This window comes from Oryx dammah, unplaced genomic scaffold (genome assembly GCF_014754425.2).
Source record: "Oryx dammah isolate SB20612 unplaced genomic scaffold, SCBI_Odam_1.1 HiC_scaffold_12, whole genome shotgun sequence".
Taxonomy (NCBI): domain Eukaryota; kingdom Metazoa; phylum Chordata; class Mammalia; order Artiodactyla; family Bovidae; genus Oryx; species Oryx dammah.
Window position 1 is genome coordinate 53,245,026 of NW_024070196.1, and position 22,744 is coordinate 53,267,769.

The following is a 22,744-nucleotide window of genomic DNA, read 5'->3' on the forward strand; positions in this document are numbered from 1 at the left end:
AGGTTGTGGGCATTCAGTAGGTTTTTGTTGGAAGAGGAGGTTTTTGAGCACTTTAAGCATGCACCAAATATGAATATTGAGTTCTTAGCTCAGTTAATCCTCATGACTCTTGGGTGAGTGCCCATTTTATAGATAAGAAAACCGAGGCTGCAACCCCAGGCAGTCAAACTTCAGGGGCTCTGCTTTTCCACTCCTGGGAAATAAGGATGATAAAAAGGATATGTAAATTAACAGCAACTGGGACTATGGAGAACACTGAACTCAGGTTGTGTTCTTTCACTGAAGAGAAAGCCAAGACAGGGGAACCATTTAATGATTTTTTTTCTCAGATACAGCCAGAGTGGGACAGAGGGTTAGGAGACAGGGTCAACTGTTTCCTCCTCCAACTGCTCCTACAGTCAGGCCTGATCATCCTAATTCCTCTTGTGGTTACAGTTAACTTTCTTTTAAAAATTCATTTCTGAATAGTTAATATTTGCATACTTACTTTTATAGGAGTAAATGTAAATATAGTGAAAATTTAGTCCCTCCCACCCTGCCCCCACCCCAACTTCTGCAAACCAGTTGTCTTCTCTTGAGGCCACTGTTATCATTTTCTTGTGTATCTTTTCAGCAATATGCTGTGCCTACTCGATTATGTACGGATGTATGGTCCTTTCTCCCTGTGCCAACAGCAGCATGCTAGTGCCTTGGGTTTTTTTCCACGTAACAGCATGTCTTGGAGCTAACTCATATTAGGGTGTACAGAGTCACCTCTTTTAAAATAAATGCATGATTTTCTCCTGGGCTACATTACCTCATTTTATTTACTCAGTCCACCGTGGATAGTCATTTCAAACCACACTACCAACAGAATCTTGTACGTATATCATTTTTGATGTGTGAGATTGCCTATAGGCTGAATACTCAGGTACAGAATTGCTAAGTCAAAGGTATGTGTGTTTGGAATTTTATTAGATAATGGTGAATTTTCCTTCATAAAGTGAAAGTGAAATTGCTCAGTCGTATCCAACTCTTTGGGACCTGTGGACTGTAGCCCACCAAGCTCCTCTGTCCATGGGATTCTCCAGGCAAGAATACTGGAGTGGGTTGCCATTTCCTTCTCCAGGGGATCTTCCCGACCCAGGGATTGAACCCAGGTCTCCCACATTGCAGGCAGATGCTTTAACCTCTGCGCCACCAGGGAAGCGTAAGGATGCTACTAATTCATTTGTTGTTGTTCAGTCGCTCAGTCATGTCTGACTCTTTGTGACCTCATGGATTGCAACACACCAGGTTTCCCCATCCTTTACCATCTCCCGGAGCTTGTTCAAACTCATGTCCGTTGAGTCAGTGATTCCATCCAACCATCTCATCCTCTGCTGCTGCTTTCTTCTTTTGCCTTCAGTCTTTTCCAGCATCAGGGTCTTTTCCAAAGAGTCGATTCTTCACATCAGATGGCCAAAGTATTGGAGCTTCAGTATCAGTCCTTCCAATGAATATTCAGGGTTGATTGCCTCTAGGATTGATCATCCTCCCCATGAAAATAGTGCTGTTACTGTATTTTTTGTCTTTGCCAATCTGATAGTTGGAAAAAAGGTGTTTTTTTTGGTAGTTTTATTATTTCTTAATTTTGGTAAAATATATATAATATAAAATTTACCATTTTACCTGCTTTCAGATGTGCAATTCAGTGGCCCTGTTTACATTCAGAATGTTGTGCAGCCATCACTGCTAATCCATTTCCTGAACTTTTTCTTCACCCCAAACAGAAACTCTGTGCCTCTTAAGCAATGACTCTCTGTTTCCCTCTCCCCTAGTCTCTGGTAACCTCTATTCTAAACTCCCTGTCTCTCTGAATTTGCCTGTTATCTAAGTGAAGTCATACAGTATTTGGCTTTTTAAATGTTTGGTTTGTTTTCACTTAGCATGTTTCCAAGGCTCATCCATGTTATAGCACGTGTCAGAATGTTATTCCTTTTTATAGCTGAATGATATTTTATTGTCTAAACAAACCACATTCTGTTTATCCATTCTTCCACTGATAGACCCTTGAGATGTTTCTCGCTTTGGGCTATTGTGAATAATGCTGCCATGAACATGGGTGTATAAGTTTCTGTTTGAATCCTTGCTTTCAAGTTTTTGGGGTGTGTATATATATATATATATATATATATATGGAATTGCTAAGTCAAATGATAATCCTACACTTAACTTTTTGATGGCCCACCAAACCATTTCCTTGTAGTTTATTTGTTTGGGGCTGTGTGGTGAGCAGGGGCTGCTCTCTGGTTGCATTGCTGAGGTTGCTTATTTCGGTGGCTTCTCTTGCTGCCGAGCACGAGCTCTGGGGCACACAGGCTTCAGTGGCTGTGGCTCGTGGGCTCTGGAGCGCAGGCTCAGTAGTTGTGATGCATGGACTTAGTTGCCCCGCAGCATGTGGAGTCTTCCTGGACCAGGGATCGAACCAGTGTCCCCTGCATTGCAAGGCAGACTCTAAAGCACTGGACCACCAGGGAAACTCTCCTTGTAGTTTAAATTTGCACTTCTCTTATTGTAACTGAGGCTGAGCAGCTTGTCACATTATTGGGTACTTTGTCACTCCTTTACATGGAACTCTGTGGGTTCATAAATCATGCCATGTATGGGCTAGGATGCTGTTTTTATTTCCTTAATGCCGTTCCCAGTGGTCTTTCTCTGCTCCTCAAGGGACCCCCATCTGCCCAGTCATGGTCCAGATTGCATACATAGACATTATTCCATAAATACTTCTCAGAGGACTGTCCCAAGCGGGCAGGTTGCATTTCTCTGGCCCTCAACCAGGCCCTCCAGGAAGCACTGGCTTTCTGCTCCTATCTGTACTTTCTTCTCCACGACCCGCCACCACTGTCACCCAGTGTCTTAAAGAGATATCATTATATTCATTCATAAATATGAATGAATATATATATTCATATATTCATATTCATATATTCATATATATATTATATATATATATAATATATAACTCCTCAGTCCTCACTGTTTTCCTGGCACCTTCGTGATGTGGGTGATCAGTGTGGAGCTACCATCTGTGGATGTACTTCCTGAATTCCAGTGGTACCTGTGACATTTGTCCAGCAGAATTTGTCAAACATACGAACCAAAGGTTAATATTCTGTCCCAGAGACAGAAGGAATTGATAGTCTGAGGGAGTGTCAATCTTTTTTTTTCTTTTCCTAAATTCATGTAACATAAAATTAACTTTTAGAAAAATGTATAATTCAGGGACTTCCCTGGTAGTCTAGTGGCTAAGACTCTGCTCTCCCAATGCAGGGGACCTGGGTTCGATCCCTGGTCAGGGAACTAGATCCCGCATGCTGCAACAAAGACCTGCTGCAGCCACATAAATAATTAAATAAATATTCAAATAAAAATAGTTTTTAAAAATGTACAATTCAGTGGCATTTAGTCCATTCACAGTGTTGGGTAACCATCACCTCTGTCTAGGTTCAAAATATTTTCATCACCCCGAAAGGAGACCCCATACCCACTGGCAGTCACTGCCTATTTCCCCCAACACCTCCCCACTCCTAGGCAGCCACTACTCTACTCCCTGTCTGTATGGATTTGCCTGTTCTGAAAACTTCATAAAAATAGGATTGTGCACATGTGATCTTTTGTGTCAGGCACCTTTCCCTTAGCATCATTTTTTGAGGTTCATGGAGGTTGTAGCCTGTGTCAGTTCCTTTTTAGTCATATTCCATTGTGTAGACAGACCACATTTTGCTTATCCATTCATCTGTCAGTGGATGTGTGGGTTGGTTTTTTCCCTTTTGGCTGTTGTGAGTAAAGCTATTTGGGTATATACCTAGGAGCAGAATTGTTTGGTCATATGGTAATTCTCTGTTTAATCTTTTGAGGAACCACCAAGTTATTTGATATTAACTTTTTTTTTTTAAATCTCATGTTTGCCTTTCATCTTGCAGGTACTAGTTGGGGGCTGAACTAGGGGAACATTAGATCATAGGTATGTGGAGCCTGACTCTTCACACAACACAAATCACGCAGGCTCACATACTCTCTGAGCACCTGTTCTTCCTCTGGTATGACCCCTGACCCCTTACTCCTCAGTTGAGAATCGCTGGCCTGAAATCAGGCCAGGCGACTGGACTCCCATGTGCATGGTCTTCACATTAGGAGACCTGGACAAATCCCTCTCCCTCTCTTGAGCCACAGTCTCCCCATTTACAAAATGAGGTTATAATGGCAAACCAACAACGTAGAGTGCCTGTGAAATTATCCTGATATGTGGAAGATATTTTATAAACTGTAAAGTGCTGTCTGAATTGTTGCTGTTGTGAAATGATGCAGCCTAGAGGTCACCATGCAAAAGTGTTTCATTTCACCTGCCCCACATTTTAAAATATTTAAAATAACTGCTGATTTAAACAAACAAACAAAAAAAGAGATCTCATTTAACATCCTGGCTTTAGATCTTCTTTTGAAAAAAAAAAAAAAGAGGTGAGGAGGTAACCAGACAATTCTAGGCTCCAGTCCTTGCTTAACAACAATTGGCTTGTACTAGAAGTAGCTGCCACCTCTGTAGGGGTGTGGGTGCTCAGTTTTGGGGTTTTCTCATACTTAGTTTCTACAGGAATTGAATTTGGGATTCTTGTTTTGTGTGAGGAGGAGCTTTTAAAATAAGGAAATGTGAAACTACAAGGGCCTACTGTATAGTACAGGGAAGTAGATTCAGTATTCTGTGATAAGTCATAGGGCTTCCCAGATGGTAAAGAACCCGCATGTCAATGCAGGAGACACAGGTTTGATCCCTGGGTCAAGAAGATACCCTGGAGGAGATTATGGCAACCCACTTCAGTATTCTTGCTTGGAAAATTCTCTGGACCTGGCGGGCTGTAGTCCATGGGGGTATCAAAGAGTCAGACACAACCAAAGCGACTTAACATGCACGATAGATCATAATGGAAAAGAATATAAAAAAGAATGTATACAATATATAACTGAATCACTTTTGCTGTACAGCAGTAACTAATGTAACTGCTGTGTAAATCAACTATATATTAAAAAAAAAAAAAAGGATACAGTGAGGAAAAGTGGCCTAAGCCCTTGTATATAGACTCAAAAGATATATGATCACACAGTTTTTTAAGCTTTTTTTTTTCAAGGACGTCAACTCAAAGCAGGAATGAAGTATGGGCCTGGGCCAGCAGGAGAGACCCCTCTTGGCTAGCCCTGCCACCCAGGGTGGGGGCAGCTGACCCTTCCTCTTCCTGCAGGTGGCGCTGCTGCCGGATGGGAGTGCCCGGGCGCGTCTGCGTTGCATGAGGTCCGCACATGCACCATGTCATCATGCGTCTCTAGCCAGCCCAGCAACGACAGGGCCGCCCCCCAGGATGAGCTGGGGGGCGGGGGCGGCAGCAGCAGCAGCGAAGGCCAGAAGCCCTGTGAGGCCCTGCGGGGCCTCTCCTCCCTGAGCATTCGCCTGGGCATGGAGTCCTTCATCGTGGTCACGGAGTGCGAGCCGGCCTGCGCTGTGGACCACGGCCTGACCCGGGACCGGCCCCTGGAGGCCCATGGCGGAGAGATCACCCTTGACGCCTCGGGGTCTCAGGCCCGGCCCCACCTCTCCAGTCGCAAGCTCTCTCTGCAGGAGCGGTCCCTGCTGGATGCCAATGGGCGCTGCGTCTACCCGGCGCTGCCCCACTCACCAGTGGGCTCCCCGCAGTCCTCGCCGCGGCTGCCCCGGCGGCCCACGGTGGAGTCGCACCACGTCTCCATCACTGGGATGCAGGTGGGTGAGCGGCGACCCCTGGTGCCCTACCCTGCACCCAGAATGTCTCTACCTTGGGCTGGGGTCCCCCAGAAGGATCCCGGTGCAACCAGTTGATTGGAAAGGCTACCCTAGGAAACCCGGAGAGATGTCAATAAAACATATATGATGGAGCCAGTTACCACTGTGGACAACTAGGGCCCTGCCTCTGGGCAGCCGTGTGGGACAGTGTAGTACATGAGCCCCAGACTTATTCCACCTGAGGGCAAGGGAGCTGGGCCTTTTACACCAGCTGCTGGCAGTCCCTGGACCCCAGAGCATCTCTCGGTCGGAGAGAGCCTCTAGCAGAGAGACCCTCACGATGGCAGTTAGAAGTTGTGCCAGGGACTCTGAAATGGGGCTGACGGGTCAGTGAGAGTCCTTGGCACTGTGAGTGCACTTCTCCCATGATTTTTACCATAAACTTCTGGGAGATAGGTTGAAACTCAGATCCCCAGCTGGTTCACACGGCCTGATCCACCCCTACCCCACCTCCTGCCCCAACTCCTGCCTTTGTACTACCAACTCAGGGTTCCAACCTTACCCACTTCTTTGTCTTCCTCAGATGTCCAAGCTCATTCTCTCCCTTAGGCCTTTACCTTCTTGTACCCTCTGTTTGAAACCCCTCCCTCCTGCAAATCTCTTCAAGGCCATCTCCATCTGGCTTCCAAATCTCAACTCAAATGTCACCTCCTTGGAAAGGCCTCTCAGACACCCCTTCTAAGCAGCCTTCAGCCCCTCTCTGTCCTGTTGACTGTCTTTCATAGCACTTGTCACCATCTGATTATCTGTGTGTCCGTTAAGTTGTTTATTGCCTGTCCCCCTGCCACCCCCAGCTAGGATGTTAGGAACAGTCCTGTTCACCACAGGGTCCCTAGCACCTGGCATAGTGCCTGGTGCCTGGTGGCTCAAAAATATTTGTTGAAGGAAGGAATAAATTTAACTGGGAGAAGGCTGGAAATCCAGAATGACATTCTAAAGGAGCTGATATTTAACTACCTTCTGAGGGTAGGTAGAATTTTCTCAGTTGGAGATGGGTACACACTGAGAGTTCACTGCAGGGGAGTGAGCACAGCATGAGCAAAGACCCCAAGGGAGAAGGCCATTTTTAAATTGTTATTGTTTGTTTCATTTCCTAGTTTATTAACTAGCCACAGGCCACCTAGGTGGCAGAAGTAGTCTCATTCCTCTAATATTTTAGTTTTAAAAGTATGATTACCATAATCCAGCTAAGTACCAGCTAGGTACACCAACATATTTCTTTTCCATAGAATTCAGGATAGGTTGGGGATTCAGTTAGCAAGAGTGTGGGCCCCAAAGGAGAACACTGTGGCAACAAGGCTGGAGGGAGAATTTCAGTTTATATCAACTTAGAGAAACAAATATCCCAACAACAGTGGCTTTAACACAATAAGGCTTATTTATCATGTAAAATAAATGCATAGGGTTAGGCATTGGGTATTGGTGAGATGGTTCTGTTGTTGCTTTGGTCCTTAAAACCTCATGATGTCGAGATGGCTGCTGTGGCTCAAGCCTTCACAGCTCCATTCCAGGCAAGAAGAATGAACAGGGAAGGGAGGCAAAAGCTGTCTGCCTCCTGAGTCAGTCCTCTTTCCTGGAAACTCTACCCAGCGATTTTGCCTGTCTCACATTAGCCAGAACATAGTGACGTGGCCACCTTAGGTATAAGAGAAGCTGGAAAATGCAGTTTTCCAGCCTGGAATGTTGCCACTGTGTTCCAGTTATAAGGAAGAAAGGAGAGACTGGTATTTGGTGGGCAACTAGTCATCTCTGCCAAGGTCAGAGCTTTCAAGGGTCTGAAGGCCAGACCATGAAGTCAGGACTTGACCCTGGAAACAGCAGAGAGCTGGGCTGACGTGGTCAGAGTGGATTCTTGAAGATGAATTCAGCAGTATGTGGGGGTTGGATTCGAAGGCAGTGAGACCCCCTAAGACAGTTCTGCAGGGCCCCACCTCTGCCCGTCACATCCCTTCAGGACTCGGGGGAATGAAACAGTACTGGAGAGAAACATGAAACAAACGAAAAAGCCCACCAGTGAGGGGAGAGCTCTGTGGGCCTGGCTTGGCCAGGTCAAAGATACAGATCTGACGTGGAACTACCTCCAGTCAAAGAAAGTTGAGAACTGATTTAGTGTGACACTGTTTAGGCCTCCCCTAACCCCATTCCAAAACAGTACTCTGTATTTTCTGCAGGCGCATGTATGTGTGCATGTACACAGAAAAAGACCTGGAAGTTTATACATCAAACTGATACCAAGGTTCGGGGAGAGGGATAGAATTCGGGCTTGGGAGGGGGTTCAAGGGCAAGTTGGGCCTCTCTGTAACACTTGATGGTTTGCTTTCTATCATGTTTGTCTTCCCAGTTTCCTATGTCACGTAACATTTTCCCCCTAACTCTACTGAGGTATAATTGAAGTGAGATAAACTGCACGTATTTTACATGTGCAGTATGGTCAGTTCTGATGTATGTATACATCTGTAAAACCATCACCCCTATTAAGATCCCAGACCTTTCCAGCACACCCAGCAATGCATCCCTCCCCCACTTCCCCTTTCCCAGGTACCCACTGACTTGCTTTTGATCATTATAGATTAGCTTTCAAGATCTGGAATTTTATATATGTGGAATCATTTAGTATGTACTCTTTTTTTTTTTTTTTTTTTTTGCTTAGCTTCTTTCATGGTATTAGTGATTTTTGTGATTTATCCATGTTTTTGCACATACCAGTAGTTCATTCCTTTTTATTGCTAAATAGTATTGGACTGTACGGATATACCATGGCTTATCCATTTACCTGTTGATGGGCATTTGGATGGTTTCCAGCTTTTGACTGCTACAAATAAAGCTGTTGTAAACATTTGTATACTCGTCTCTACATAGACACGGGTTTTTCTTTCTTTTGAGTAAGCACCTGGTTGTAGAGTGACGGGGTCATATGGGAAATGCCTGTTGAGAAGTTTTGCCAAACTGTTTTCCAAACAGGCTGTACCTTTTAAATTCCCACCAGCAGCCTCTGAAAGTTTCATTTGCCCTACATTCTAACAATACTTGGTTTGGTTAGTCTGTTTCACTTTAGCCAATTTGGTGAATGTGGTTTTAATTTGCATTTTCTCGATGAGTAATGATGCTGAGCATCTTTTCATGTGCTTTTTGATCATTTGTATATCTTTGTTAGAGAAATATCAAATCTTTAGCCAATTTTTTTTTTTTTTTTTTACTGATGAGTGATAGGAGTTCTTTATATATTCTGTTACCAGTCCTTTGAATATGTATTGCAATTCATTTCTCTCAGTCTGTGGCTTGCCTTTTGTTTTCTTAGTAGTGTTTCAAAGAGTGAAAGTCTTAATTTTGATTGAAATCCAATTTATCATTTGTTTCCTTTTATATTTTGCACTTTTTGTACAAAAGAGACCCTTTTAGAAACTGTTAAGAAACCTTTCTCTGCCCTAAGGCCATTCAGATATTCTCCTCTTGTATCATTTTGCATTTTTTTAAACAGAATAGCACAGTCATGGATTATTGTTTAATTTTACCTTTAAATAAATAAGTAAATAAAATGAACTTTTGAAAAGTGGGAAGAACCTTTAAAATGGGTATTAAAAGAGTACGTACTATATGATTACACTCTCACAATGTAAAAAAACTGTGCTGGTAGAGACTTCTCTGGAGGTCCAGTGGTTAAGACTCCATACTTCCATTGGGCACAAGTTCAGTCCCTGGTTGGGGAGCTAAACTCCCACGTGCTTTGTGGCATGGCCAAAACAAAAACAACTGTGGTACTAGAAGTCAGGATAATGGTTACCCTGGACAGGGGCCAGCATATGGGAGATGCTTCTGGGGAGCTAGGAATGTTCCCTTTCTTGACTTGGATTCTGGTTAAGGCGTTTGTTTGTGAAAAATGTATCTTGCTACAAATTTACAATTCATATTCTGTGCGTTTCTACTTACTTTCCAGGATTGTGTACAGCTGAATCAGTACACACTGAAGGATGAGATTGGAAAGGTAACTATCCCAGGAGACAGGCTGGTTTTCCGTACCTACCAAGGATGTCTTGAATACTGTGGCTCTACCTGACTAGAGCTGGGAGTGAGCAAGGAATCCGTGGAGAACAGACTGGGAGGGGGAGTGTTTTGTTATTAATGGCCCGTCTGTTTTGCTTTATTTTGTTTTGTTTTTACATCAGACTCTGTGTTTCTACAAAAGCTCACAAAGCTTCCCGAGTAATTCTGTATCACCAACATTGGTGTTGGTTTTTTTTCCTTCTTAAGGTATTCTCATATCTGTTTTTGCTTTTACATCAGTATCAAAAGTATCACGTGGACAGTATCAACAGACAGTATCAAAATTCAAAAACTCAAATGCCAATAGAGAGCAAGTGAGTAATATATGTGAAAAAAACATGCTAGGTATAATACCATAGGGAGTGGTGAGGACTGTGGCAAACTGTTAACACATGGAAATGACTATGACTCCATAGCCACATCAGAATCTGGATTTTTATATCTGAACTGTTTTAAATGTTGGCCATTAATTCAAACATTCTAAAAACCAGAGATCCAACACAATACAGGGCAGATTTTGCCAATAGGCTCCCACTTGGTCACCTCTGTATTAGGGTCCTGATTTTGTGGATCATAATTTCTAGATACTGTGTCACGGGCATCTCCCTTTCTCCAGGGCTCGTATGGCGTGGTCAAGTTGGCCTACAATGAAAATGACAATACCTACTACGTGAGTACCCACATCCTCCTCCCTGCCCTCCTCCTTGTCCAGAGAAAAGGCCTCCTATCCAGAACTTGGTTTCCTGGAAAATGTTCTTAGCTGTTGTCTCATTTTATTCTTAGGTCATGTTTATTTTGTGCATTAGGAAGGAAGTGGGGAAGTGGGGAGGTGAAGTGATTGGCTCAGGAAGATTGAGTGAATAAATTCAGCAAATATCTCATATCCTTTCTCTGGGCTGCCCTTTCTACATCCTCCATAGCACCAAGAACTAAGTGGTTGTGAGATGAATTGCCCTTGTTTCTGAGGCTTTGGAATTGGTCCAGTAGTTCATATCCTGACTCTCCCATGTGCCAGCTGTGTGTCCTTGGGCAAATGACCTAAATGCTGAACATCAGTTTCTCCACATGTGAAATATCCCTTGCCCATCATGCCAGCTCACTCATGTCTTGATTCAGTGGTAGCCAATCCCAGGGCTTGTGGTCTCCCAGCTGGGAGAGCCGATCTGGAACCTCAGAAGTACCCTCTAGGCTGGAGGGACCCCGAGAGTCCAGCCTCCACATAACCCATGGAATTGACCCATTCCAACGGCAAGGTGCTCACTACATGGTCCCAAGGCTGCTGGTGCGCCGAGAGCTTGGGCAGGCTCAGGAGTAGAAGGAACTCTCCCTCCATCCCCCTCTCCATTTTAATCAGGATGCGGGGTCTTTTCTCCCACAGGCAATGAAGGTGCTGTCCAAAAAGAAACTGATCCGACAGGCGGGCTTTCCACGTGAGTTTGTTGGGCCTTTGTTTTTAGGTGCAGAGGCTGGGGCAAGACAGGGAAGACTCACTGAATGGTGTCCCCTGTAGAGTGTGCCCTGGGTGGATTCCCCAAAGATAGTGCTGGGCCTCTGGCTGAGGTTTTTAAAAATTCATTTTTTTGTAAAAATATTTATGAAAGGAATATAGGTATCAAGTAAAAAAAAATCCGTTAGAGGAAAAGAGTCTTGTGGTTCCTCAGAAAGTTAAACGTACTATTACCATATGACCCAACAATTCTACTCTTAGGCATATATATCCAAGAGAACTGAAAACACACAATCATACAAGCTCATACATGAAGGCTCATAGCAGTGTGATTCAAAATAGCCAAAATGTAGAAGCAATCCCAAATGCCTGTCAGCGGATGAATGAGTAAACCAAAGGTGGTCTGTCTAGCCAATGGAGTATTACTCAGCCATAAAAAGGGATGAAATTCTGATGTATACCTCAACACAGATAACTTTGAAAACATACTAAATGAAAGAAGCCAGACACAAAAGACCATATATTGTATGACTCCACTTACATGAAATGTCCAGAATAGGTAAATCCAGAGACAGAAAGCTGATTAGTGATTTCTAGAACCTGGGGTTAAGAGGGAGTTGGGTATGACTGATGATAGATATGGTGTTTTTTGTTTTTTTTTGAGGTGGGGCCATTGAAAATGTTCAGGTTGCAGAACCTTGTGAATGTACTAAAAAGCATTGCATTACACATTTTAAAATGCTCAATTTACAAAATTTAATTACCATAAGGTATTTCAGTTATATCTACAACATGCAAAAAAACAGAAGGATGTATAATGGAGGTCACACATTTCTTGCTGTATTCCTCCCTCTCTCTATAGGCACCCCACCCACCACTTTTAGCTCTTTTAGGAGCTGGTAATTACTACATGTGATCAGGTGTAGGTGAGCATATCAGAGGCAGCTCCAGCATAAGCTCTCTGCCAGTGGAGCTGAGCAAAATGTCTGCTTGAGCCAAAAAGAGAAAATAGATAAATGTAATTTCCCCCAACTCCACCGTATCACTACCAGGACCCTGATCCTGCGTATCTGAACTCTGAACCAGATAATATCCTTATGTCATTATTTCCTGATTTAGTAATTTCCGACATTTACTTCTGACCTTCTCTGAGCACAGCTTAAACCAGTCCTTTCTCCTCCCTTTCCCCAGCTGGGCAATGAGGTGACACCAGGATGCTCAGCTCCCTGCTGTCACTGCCATTGTCATTTCCTTCTTGTTCCAGCAGGTGCATCAGGTTTCTTGCCTTTGAACTTGCCTTTCCTTGCTCCACCTCCCACTTCTGATACCTGCACCTCGGCTTTTACTTTCCAAGGCTGACACATCTACATTCGGTTCTGTTAGTCACATTTAGATCCTTACTTACATGTAATAGGGCTTCCCTGGTAGCTCAGCTGGTAAAGGATCCACCTGCAATGTGGGAGACCTGGGTTCGAGCCCTGGGTTGGGCAGATCCCCTGAAGAAGAGAAGGGTTACCCACTCTAGTATTCTGGCCTGGAGAATTCCATTGACTCTGTAGTCCATGGGGTTGCAAAGAGTTGGACAACTGAGCAACTTTCACTTTCACTTTTCACCTACATGTAATATGCAGTGTAAGTGTTTTCACTGTGGACCTTTCCATCATTGTGACCTTCTGACTGTCAGTCACTACTGGGCCAAGCAAGTTCTTTTTTTCCCTCTCATCAGTTCTTACTTCTTTTCCTATCCCTGACTTATCTCCTCTATTTCCACGTGAGTTGTGGAGGCAAGGAATAATATTTTTGTCCCTCTTGTGGAGTGGGAATACCAAGCCCCAGAGAGGGAATGTTGAGATTGCTCCACTAGACCCCAGACTTCTTTTCCTTGTACCTCAGTGAACTTTTGATGCTCACTGTGACCTAGAGCATGGGACAGGAAGAAGAGAATTAACAGAAAGCTGGGCAAGGGAACTGGGTCTCTAGCCTCATTAATTTCCAGCATCAGAGAAGACAGATGAAAAGAAGGCTGATTAAAGCCCCTGGTGGCATCAGCCACTCCAGTCTCTCTGAGACATCACCCCCCCGCCCCCGCCATAAATTGTCCTGCTTACAGTCCCCCTCTGCAGAGGAGAGTCTCTTTGTCCTGACTCTGGGATGGTTCATGTTTCCTCCAGGTCGCCCCCCTCCTCGAGGTACCCGACCAGCCCCTGGGGGCTGCATCCAGCCCAGGGGCCCAATTGAGCAGGTGTACCAGGAAATTGCCATCCTCAAGAAGCTGGACCACCCCAACGTAGTGAAGCTGGTAGAGGTGAGATGAGGGGGACATGGAGGAGGGAGGGAGGAATGGGGATGGTCCAGCCTTGGCTCTGTGATTACCAAAGTGCGACACCATTGGTTCCCAGGGAGAGCCACGTCACCTCCAGCAGCCTGTTACAGGGCTGAGTGGTGGTTAACTTCTCCAGGCTCCTTCACCCTGTCATTGCATGTAATTCTTGCCCCTTTTTTAGACTATTTATTACTCCCACTTTACAGATGAAGGAATTGAGCCTCAGAGGAGTACTGAGGCTTGCCCTTTACTTGTCTGTCTTTTTGGAGCTAGTTCATTTTCTACTACACATACGTGTGTAGTTTTAGCATAAAAGCAGCCATTTGCCTGTAAACAAATGTGCCTGGCTATGTTTTGATAAAACTTTACTTATAAAGCTGCTCTATATCAGCATTTCTCATGCTTTTTGGTCTCCAGACCCTCTTATGCTCTTTTTTTGGAAGCATTTAAAAAAAATTTTATTTTTAATTGGAAGATAGTTGCTTTAGTCCATGAGGTCACAGAGTTGAACATGACTGAGCAACTGAACTGAATTGCTTTACAATGTTGTATTGGCTTCTGCCATACAACAGTGTGAATCAACCATGAATATACATAAACTCCCTGCCCTCTTGAACCTCCCTTCTACCCCATGCTCTTAAAAATAATTGAAGATTGCAAAACCTTTTGCTTATGGGGGTTATATTTATTAATATTTATCACATTAGGATTTAAAATTGAGAAGCTAAAAATTATTTTTAAATTCATTTAAATTTTAATTTCATTTAAAATTTTTAATTCATTTAAAATAAACAATAATCAACAAAAAGTCACAACATTAATGTGATTTTTTTTAAAAGAAAAATAACAGAACTCTAGATAGGCAAGTGCCTGGATCTGACTTTTCCTGGAAGGGCAGGGCTTAGGGGTTCCAGATTGGCTGTCCTGGGCCTCTGCCTCGGGTGCATCCCTTTCTCAGGGTTCTTGTCCTGTGACTCTTGGGTGACTGGGGAAGTTGAGTATGATGTGTCAAGAGGTGGGAGGATCAGTCTAGCCCAGGAGCCTGCCTTTGTTTCTTCCCAAAAGGAGAGATGGCAGTTGCAGGCCATCTCCATCTGTCACAACAACTCTCACAATTTCAACCCATGGATGCTTGAGTTGCCGTCCTAGAGAAAACTCAAGGGCGCTTGGTTGGTGTGTGTGTTGGGTCCTGGCGGGATCTCTCTTCTCCTTCATGCCTTGTTGTGTGTGGGCTCCCAACAAGGCCCTTTGACAGCTTGCTTGTTCATTCACTCGTCAGACATTCCCTAAGGATCTACTAGGTCCCTAGTCGTGTACAGGGCACCATGGAGGCAGCCGAGGTGGATGCAACCTGGTGCCTGCCCTTTGAAGAGAGGAAGATAGAAATTATGATAAAGTGAAAACAGGAAGGCTGTGAAAGAGAGAAAGAAGGCACTGCAGCAGTTCCAGGCAAGAGGACATCATTTCCTGCTGGGGCAGGGGGATGGGGACAGAATTTGAATTTTGACAATTCTGACAGCCGATCCATTGTCTCCTAGGAGACAAGTGGGATTCTTATTCAAGCTGAGACATTTTCCAGGGGAGGAATCTGCCCCCTCCCTTATGTAACCTCCTTTCTGGGTATTTTGGACCCTTGTAGATTGGGCTAGAAACTGCTTATTTTCCAGATGGCCATTTGGATCACACATTCCTGTGCCCTTCATCTTAACTGGGAAAAACAGTGGAAAGCACAGCCCTCCCGTTGGCAAGTGCAGTCATGTGGATGCTGCTTCCTCCCTGCTCATGTCTTTTCTCTCTCTTCCTCTCCCCTGCTCCTCATCTCCGGCCTGTTCCATGCGGCTGTGCCAACAGGTCTTGGATGACCCCAATGAGGACCATCTGTACATGGGTAAGAGAGCCCTTGCCTTCTGCCACCCTTGCTCAGGCAGCTACGCCTGCCCAAAGCCCAGGGGTACTCTCCATCCAGCCTCTGCACCTGGCATCTCCCACCCTTTCCTGTTCCAGCGGGGCCCCACACAGAAGGCTGCACCCAAGGTTTAAAGCAGGAAGTGGAAAGGAGTTCTTGCTGGGACTTTATCTGGGTGTCCTGTTCATCCATCTTCTGATATCTGTTGAGTGCCTACTGTGTGCTGGGTACCGTTCTAGGCACTAAGGATGCAATGATGAGTAAGAAAGATGAAGCTGGTGTTCTGATCAGGGGAAACATCCAGTCAACAACTATAGTTGGCCTTCTGTGTCTGCAGGTTCTGCATCTGCAGATTCAACCACCTGTGGATCAAAAATATTACAAAGAAAAAATTCCAGAATGTTCCCAAAAGTAAAACTTGAATTTGGCATGCACTGGCAACTATTTACATAGCATTTACATTGTATTAGGTATTATAAAGTAATCCAGAGATCATTTAAAGTATAGGGGAGGATGTGTGTAGGTTATATGCAACTACTACACCATTTTACATAAGGGACTTGAGCAGCTGTGGATTTTGGTATCTACAGGGTTCCTGGAACCAATTCCCTGTGAATACCGAGGGATAACTTTAAATAAAGCAGATGATCAACTTCAGACTGATGCTCTGAAGAAGATTAAACAGGGTGATGTGAGAGAGAGATGGAGGGGCCACTGCAGATAGGAGGTGAGCATTTAGCACCTGAATGTCGAGGACTCAGCCCTGTTAAATCTGGGGAAGAGCATTCCAGGTAGAGGAAATAGCAGGTCAAAGGCTCCAGGGCTAGTGAGAGCTTAGAGTTTAAAAAATGTGGCTGCAGGAGAGAAAATCAGGTAGGGAGGGAAGGTGAGGATGGAGGGCCTAGGGTGGGGGTGGGTGGCCATGGTGGGGCATTTGGAGCCTTGAGGGGCTGTTGAAGGGTCCTGCACACAGACCTGGAAGGACTCAGGTATGTCCTCAGAGACCTCATTTTAAAAAATGATAGGAACACAGGACAGTGCTCAGCTCTCAGTACAAGCACTGGTGAGGGAGGGAAAAACAGGAGTAATGCCAAGCAGACGCTCAGGCCCAGGAAGGCATGATCGACAGGTCACATGTCCCGGTGATGAGTGGCTGGGCGACGCATTCAGACAGACTTGTGTACTTCGAGTGGGTACAGATGACAGCCAGGAGGGGTATCAAGGAGATGAGTGGTGTGGGCAGGGCCAAGCCCAGCCCGGAATCCGCTGTCTGCTGGATGAGCACAGCACGATCCTTCGCTGCACAGGGAGTGATGGATGAATCATAAAGTAATGGGTCTGGTTTGGAACTGGAGCTCAGAGCTCAGTTTCCCCTAAAGTAGTTGCTATGGTTTCATTCCAAGGATGCTGTTGTTGCTTAGGACATTTTATTTCTCTTGCCCCCACCCAGGTATTTTTTATTTGTTTGTTTTTTAAATTTGGCTGTGCTGGGTCTTAGTTGTGGCACGTGGAATCTAGTTCCCTGACCATAGGGTTGAATCTGGGCCCCCTGCATTGGGAGCTCAGAAGCTTAGCCACTGGACTATGAGGGAAGTTCCCTCACCCAGGTTTTATTATGAAAAATGTTAAAGTTGAAAGTAGAGTACAGGGAATACCTGTTTACCTATCACCCAGATTCAATAGTTAGTAACTTTTTGTCATATTTGCTTTATCAGTTTAGCCATCCACCCATCCATTTCTCTTTTTTTTCTGAACCATCCAAAAGTAAAGTAGCAGACGTCCTGACACATTAGTTCCTAAAAACTTTAGCCTGCATCTCCTAGTCACTTCAGTCGTGTCTGACCCTTTGCCGCCCTATGGGCTGTAGGGGCTTCCCTAGTAGTTCAGTCAGTAAAGAATCTGCCTGCAATGCAGGAGACCTGGGTTCGATCCCTGGGTTGGGAAGATCCCCTGGAGAAGGAAATGGCAACCCATTCTAGTATATTTGCCTGGAAAATCTTAGGGACAGAGGAGCCTTAAGGGCTACGTCCACGGCGTGTTGCAAGAGTTGGACATGACTTAGCGACTAAACCATCACCACCATGGACTGTAGTCCGCCAGGCTCCTCTGTCCATGGGATTCTCCAGGCAAGAATACTTGAGTGGATTATCATGCCTTCCTCCAGAGGATCTCCCCAACCCGGGGGTCAAACCCACGTCTCTTATGTCTCCTGCATTGGCAGGTGGTTCTTTACCTCTCACTCCATCTGGGCAGCCCTCACAATACCAGAATACCATTATTGCACCTGAAAAGTTAATGCCAGTTCCTTAGGAGCATCTAGTGTGTAGGTTGTCCTCAAATTTTAGAACTTTAAAAACCTTCCTTTAGAAACATTTTAGAAGTACACAATAAATACTGTCAGAAATGAAAACTTTAAAAAATTGTGAAACATTCATATAAAAATATGAATATCACAGAGTCACAATTTCTCAATGTGGTACCTGCACCACTTTAAATATATGAGACAGGAACTTCCCTGATGGTCCATTGGTAATGAATCTGCCTGTTGGTGCAGGGGACCTGGGTTTGATCCCTGGCTCTGGGAATGTCCACATGCTGCAGGACACCCAGGCCCATGTGCCCCAACTACTGAGCTTGTGCTCTAGAGCCCGTGCTTTGTAACAAAAGAAGCCACCACAGTGAGAAGCCTATGCATTGCAACAAGGAGTAGCCACCACTTGCTGCAACTAGAGAAAGCCTGCGTGCAGCAATGAAGACCCAACACAGACAAAAATAAATACAGTTTAAAAAGAAAGGTGATTTGAAAAAAATAAATATATGAGATCACTTTAGGTGGTATATGGACAACCATTTAAAACATTTTTTAGACTTATTTTACCATTTATATAGGAAAAACTGTAACCAGCACACTAAACTCATGATTTCATGGATTTTATTACCTAAGACTAAAAGATTTCATACTAAATCAGTTTAAAAGTGTGAAATAAATGATAGTTTACATAGTATATAGATGTAGCCAGATTATAACCATGGTAGGCAAACGAGTGAAGTTTGGGGGAACACAGAAGAAAGCACAAACTATAAAAGGTCATTTGGGGCCCAGAATGGCATCCCCAGCATTGTTCGCTCACCTGAGGCCCCAGACCTGACTCTGAATGGCTTTGAGCTGTTTTTGAGGAGGTGGGTTGTCCATTTAACAAATGTCACAGTTTGTCAGGCCCTGATCTAGCCCCTCAGGGGGTGGGTAGCTCCTCTCGGCTGCCACCCCTGACCTCGGACGTGGGGTAGCTCCTCTCGGCTGTTCCTGCGCTGTCACAGCCTGGCACTCTTGGCCACTGCCCCTGACCTTGGACGTGAGGTAACTCCTCTTGGCTGCCGCCCCTCGGGCATGGGGTCCTCCCGGCTTCTGCCCCTGACCTCGGACATAGGGTAGCTCCTCCTTATTGCCAAATTCAGACTTGAAGAAAGTAGGGAAAACCGTTAGGCCATTCACGTATGACCTAAATCAAATCCCTTATGATTATACAGTGGAAGTGAGAAATAGATTTAAGGGACTAGATCTGATAGATAGAGTGCCTGATGAACTATGGACGGAGGTTCGTGACACTGTACAGGAGACAGGGATCAAGACCATCCCCAAGAAGAAGAAATGCAAAAAAGCAAAATGGCTGTCTGAGGAGGCCTTACAAATAGCTGTGAAAAGTAGAGAAGCGAAAAGCAAAGGAGAAAAGGAAAGATATACCCATTTGAATGCAGAGTTCCAAAGAATAGCAAGGAGGGATAAGAAGGCCTTCCTCAGCGATCAATGCAAAGAAATACAGGAAAACAATGGAATGAGAAAGACTAGAGATCTATTCAAGAAAATCAGAGATACCAAGGGAACATTTCATGCAAAGATGGGCTCAATAAAGGACAGAAATGGTATGGACCTAACAGAAGCAAAAGTTATTAAGAAGAGGTGGCAGGAATACACAGAAGAACTGTACCAAAAAGATCTTCATGACCAAGATAATCATGATGGTGTGAGCACTCACCTAGACCCAGACATCCTGGAACATGAAGTCAAGTGGGCCTTAGAAAGCATCACTACGAACAAAGCTAGTGGAGGTGATAGAATTCCAGTTGAGCTGTTTCAAATCCTGAAACATGATGCTGTGAAAGTGCTGTACTCAATATGCCAGCAAATTTGGAAAACTCAGCAGTGGCCACAGGACTGGAAAAAGTCAGTTTTCATTTCAATCTCAAAGAAAGGCAATGCCAAAGAATGCTCAAACTACCGCACAATTGCACTCATCTCACACGCTAGTAAAGTAATGCTCAAAATTCTCCAAGCCAGGCTTCAGCAATACGTGAACTGTGAACTTCCAGATGTTCAAGCTGGTTTTAGAAAAGGCAGAGGAACCAGAGATCAAATTGCCAGCATCTGCTGGATCATCGAAAAAGCAAGAGAGTTCCAGAAAAACATCTATTTCTGCTTTATTGACTATGCCAAAGCCTTTGACTGTGTGGATCACAATAAACTGTGGAAAGTTCTGAAAGAGATGGGAATACCAGACCACCTGACCTGCCTCTTGAGAAACCTATATGCAGGTCAGAAAGCAACAGTTAGAACTACAGACTGGTTCCAAATAGGAAAAGGAGTCCGTCAAGGCTGTATATTGTCGCCCTGCTTATTTAACTTATATGCAGAGTACATCATGAGAAACGCTGGGCTGGAAGAAGCAAAAGCTGGAATCAAGATTGCCGGGAGAAATATCAATAACCTCAGATATGCAGATGACACTACCATTATGGCAGAAAGTGAAGAGGAAAACTAAAAAGCCTCTTGATGAAAGTGAAAATGGAGAGTGAAAAAGTTGGCTTAAAGCTCAAGATTCAGAAAACGAAGATCATGGCATCTGGTCCCATCACTTCATGGCAAATAGATGGGGAAACAGTGTCAGACTTTATTTTGGGGGGCTCCAAAATCACTGCAGATGATGATTGCAGCCATGAAATTAAAAGACGCTTACTCCTTGGAAGAAAAATTATGACCAACCTAGATAGCATATTGAAAAGCAGAGACATTACTTTGCCAATAAAGGTCTGTCTAGTCAAGGCTATGGTTTTTCCAGTGGTCATGTATGGATGTGAGAGTTGGACTGTGAAGAAAGCTGAGTGCCGAAGAATTGATGCTTTTGAACTGTGGTGTTGGAGAAGACTCTTGAGAGTCCCTTGGACTGCAAGGAGATCCAACCAGTCCATTCTGAAGGAGATCAGCCCTGGGATTTCTTTGGAAGGAATGATGCTAAAGCTGAAACTCCAGTACTTTGGCTACCTCATGCGAAAAGTTGACTCATTGGACAAGACTCTGATGCTGGGAGGGATTGGGCGCAGGAGGAGAAGGGGACGACAGAGGATGAGATGGCTGGATGGCATCACTGACTCAATGGACATGAGTCTGAGTGAACTCCTGGAGTTGGTGATGGACAGGGAGGCCTGGCGTGCTGTGATTCATGGGGTCGCAAAGAGTTGGACACGACTGAGCGACTGAACTGAACTGAACTGATCTAAGCCCTTCAGGGAATGAAACTCAAGCCCTGGCCCTACACCCTCAGGGCATTTTAGTGCTCTGATGAGGGCAGATGGATACACTCCACCTAAGTATTACTAGGCGTAGGCTTCAGAGGTGACAGCTGTGCTCTGTGTTTAGTTATTTAGTCGTGTCCGACTGTTTGTGACCCCATGGACTATACAGTCCATGGGATTCTCCAGGCCAGAATACTGGAGTGGGTAGCCATTCCCTTTTCCAGGGGATCTTCCCAACCCAGGGATTGAACCCAGGTCTTCCACATTGCAGGCAGATTCTTTACCAGCTGAGCCACCAGGGAAGCTTGAAGGTGACAGCACCATGGACAAAAGCTAACCTGAGCAGGGTCAGGGGAATCAGGAGTTCCAGGTTGGAGGCTTGGGAAACAGTGGCTCCTGGGATGCCTCACGGAGGTGAGACCTGTGCAGGACCCTGGGAACCAGATGGCAGAGGGCATTTCACATCATTGTAAGACTTTGCCTTTTACTTTGAGAGAGAAGGGGGCCCTTGGAGGATTTTTTTTTCTTTTTAATATTTATTTATTTGGCTGTGATGGGTCTTAGTTGTGGCGTGCAGGCTTCTCTAGTTGTGGTACATGGGTTTAGCTGCTTCACAGCATGTGGGATCTTAGTTCCCTGACCGGGGATTGAACCCGCATCGCCTGCATTGCATGGCTGATTCTTAACCACTGGACTGCCAAGCATGTCCCCCTTGGAGGGTACTGAGCTGAGGAGTTGAATGAGTATGTAAAGAACATGACTCAAGCTTCAAAGAGGAGTTGCATAAGCCATTTGGACCAGGCAGCTTCATGGACAGTTTTTCACTTCTTGAGGTGGCAAAGTGGGAAGGAGCCGTGTGGTTTTGGTGTGTTGATTCCAGTGATTTTGAAACAATCCCGATACTTTATTTTTTCATTTCCAGCCATAGCTGTGTTTGGCTAGGACAGAGTGGGCAGCGTGTGAAGCCAGTTAGCAGATATCGGCAAGGGTTCTGCACCTGCAGGCCTGACTCTCAAAGGGTAGAGAACATGATCAGTATTTCTCGGGGTTAAAAACGTCTCACCAGCCACTCAGGCCCAGGAGGAGTTAAACTGAGTGACTTGAAAATACACCTGTTTCAACAGGCCAGCTTCCCTCATGCCAACCGACTTTTGGTTCTTGGGAGGAAGCATTGAAATTCATGAAGCAGCTCTTGAAAGTTAAGTTTGCAAGGTGGGAAAGCAGGAGCTGAGGGGCCCAGAGCTCCTCTTGGTGGGAGCCTTACCTTCAGAGCCATTGCCTTTGCTTCTAACCACAGCCTGAAGCCACAGCAGATTTGCCCTAACTCGGGTTTGGCCATTGCCGGCTGATGAACCTGAAAACAGGGTGGGGCCCTGGGGGAGTTAAGTTCCTTTTCTGATCTGAACCTTTAAGCCTTCTTTTTGTCTGAGGAGCTGGTTCTTTCCCCTTGGCCATCTCAGCCCTTGGACAGCTTTGAAACACCTTTCGTCCATAAGAAGCTCCAGTGTGTGCTTCTAGAAAACAGAAAACTCGAAAACCATCCTCCATGGGACTTTGAAATCCACTGTGCTGTTTTTTTCATTTCCTAAAGTACAGCTTCATAGTCCCAGTTATATCTGTTCAAGC

At 44.9% G+C, this 22,744-nt stretch overlaps 1 protein-coding gene and 1 non-coding gene across 5 annotated transcripts in view; both read left to right on the top strand.

Annotated features, from left to right (window-relative positions):
• CAMKK2 (calcium/calmodulin dependent protein kinase kinase 2) overlaps positions 1-22,744 on the top strand; it is a 53,986-nt gene that overhangs the window by 12,069 nt on the left and 19,173 nt on the right. For all 4 annotated transcript variants that reach the window (XM_040250683.1, XM_040250685.1, XM_040250684.1 and 1 more), the window contains exons 2-7: positions 5,259-5,773; positions 9,768-9,815; positions 10,491-10,544; positions 11,253-11,304; positions 13,493-13,626; positions 15,496-15,532. In XM_040250683.1, the coding sequence (XP_040106617.1) occupies positions 5,324-5,773; positions 9,768-9,815; positions 10,491-10,544; positions 11,253-11,304; positions 13,493-13,626; positions 15,496-15,532 (775 nt within the window). In that variant the 5' untranslated portion in view covers positions 5,259-5,323. The remainder of the gene's footprint in view (positions 1-5,258; positions 5,774-9,767; positions 9,816-10,490; positions 10,545-11,252; positions 11,305-13,492; positions 13,627-15,495; positions 15,533-22,744) is intronic.
• Positions 3,252-3,324, top strand: TRNAG-CCC. Its single transcript has one exon. It is a non-coding gene; the product is annotated as a tRNA-Gly (tRNA).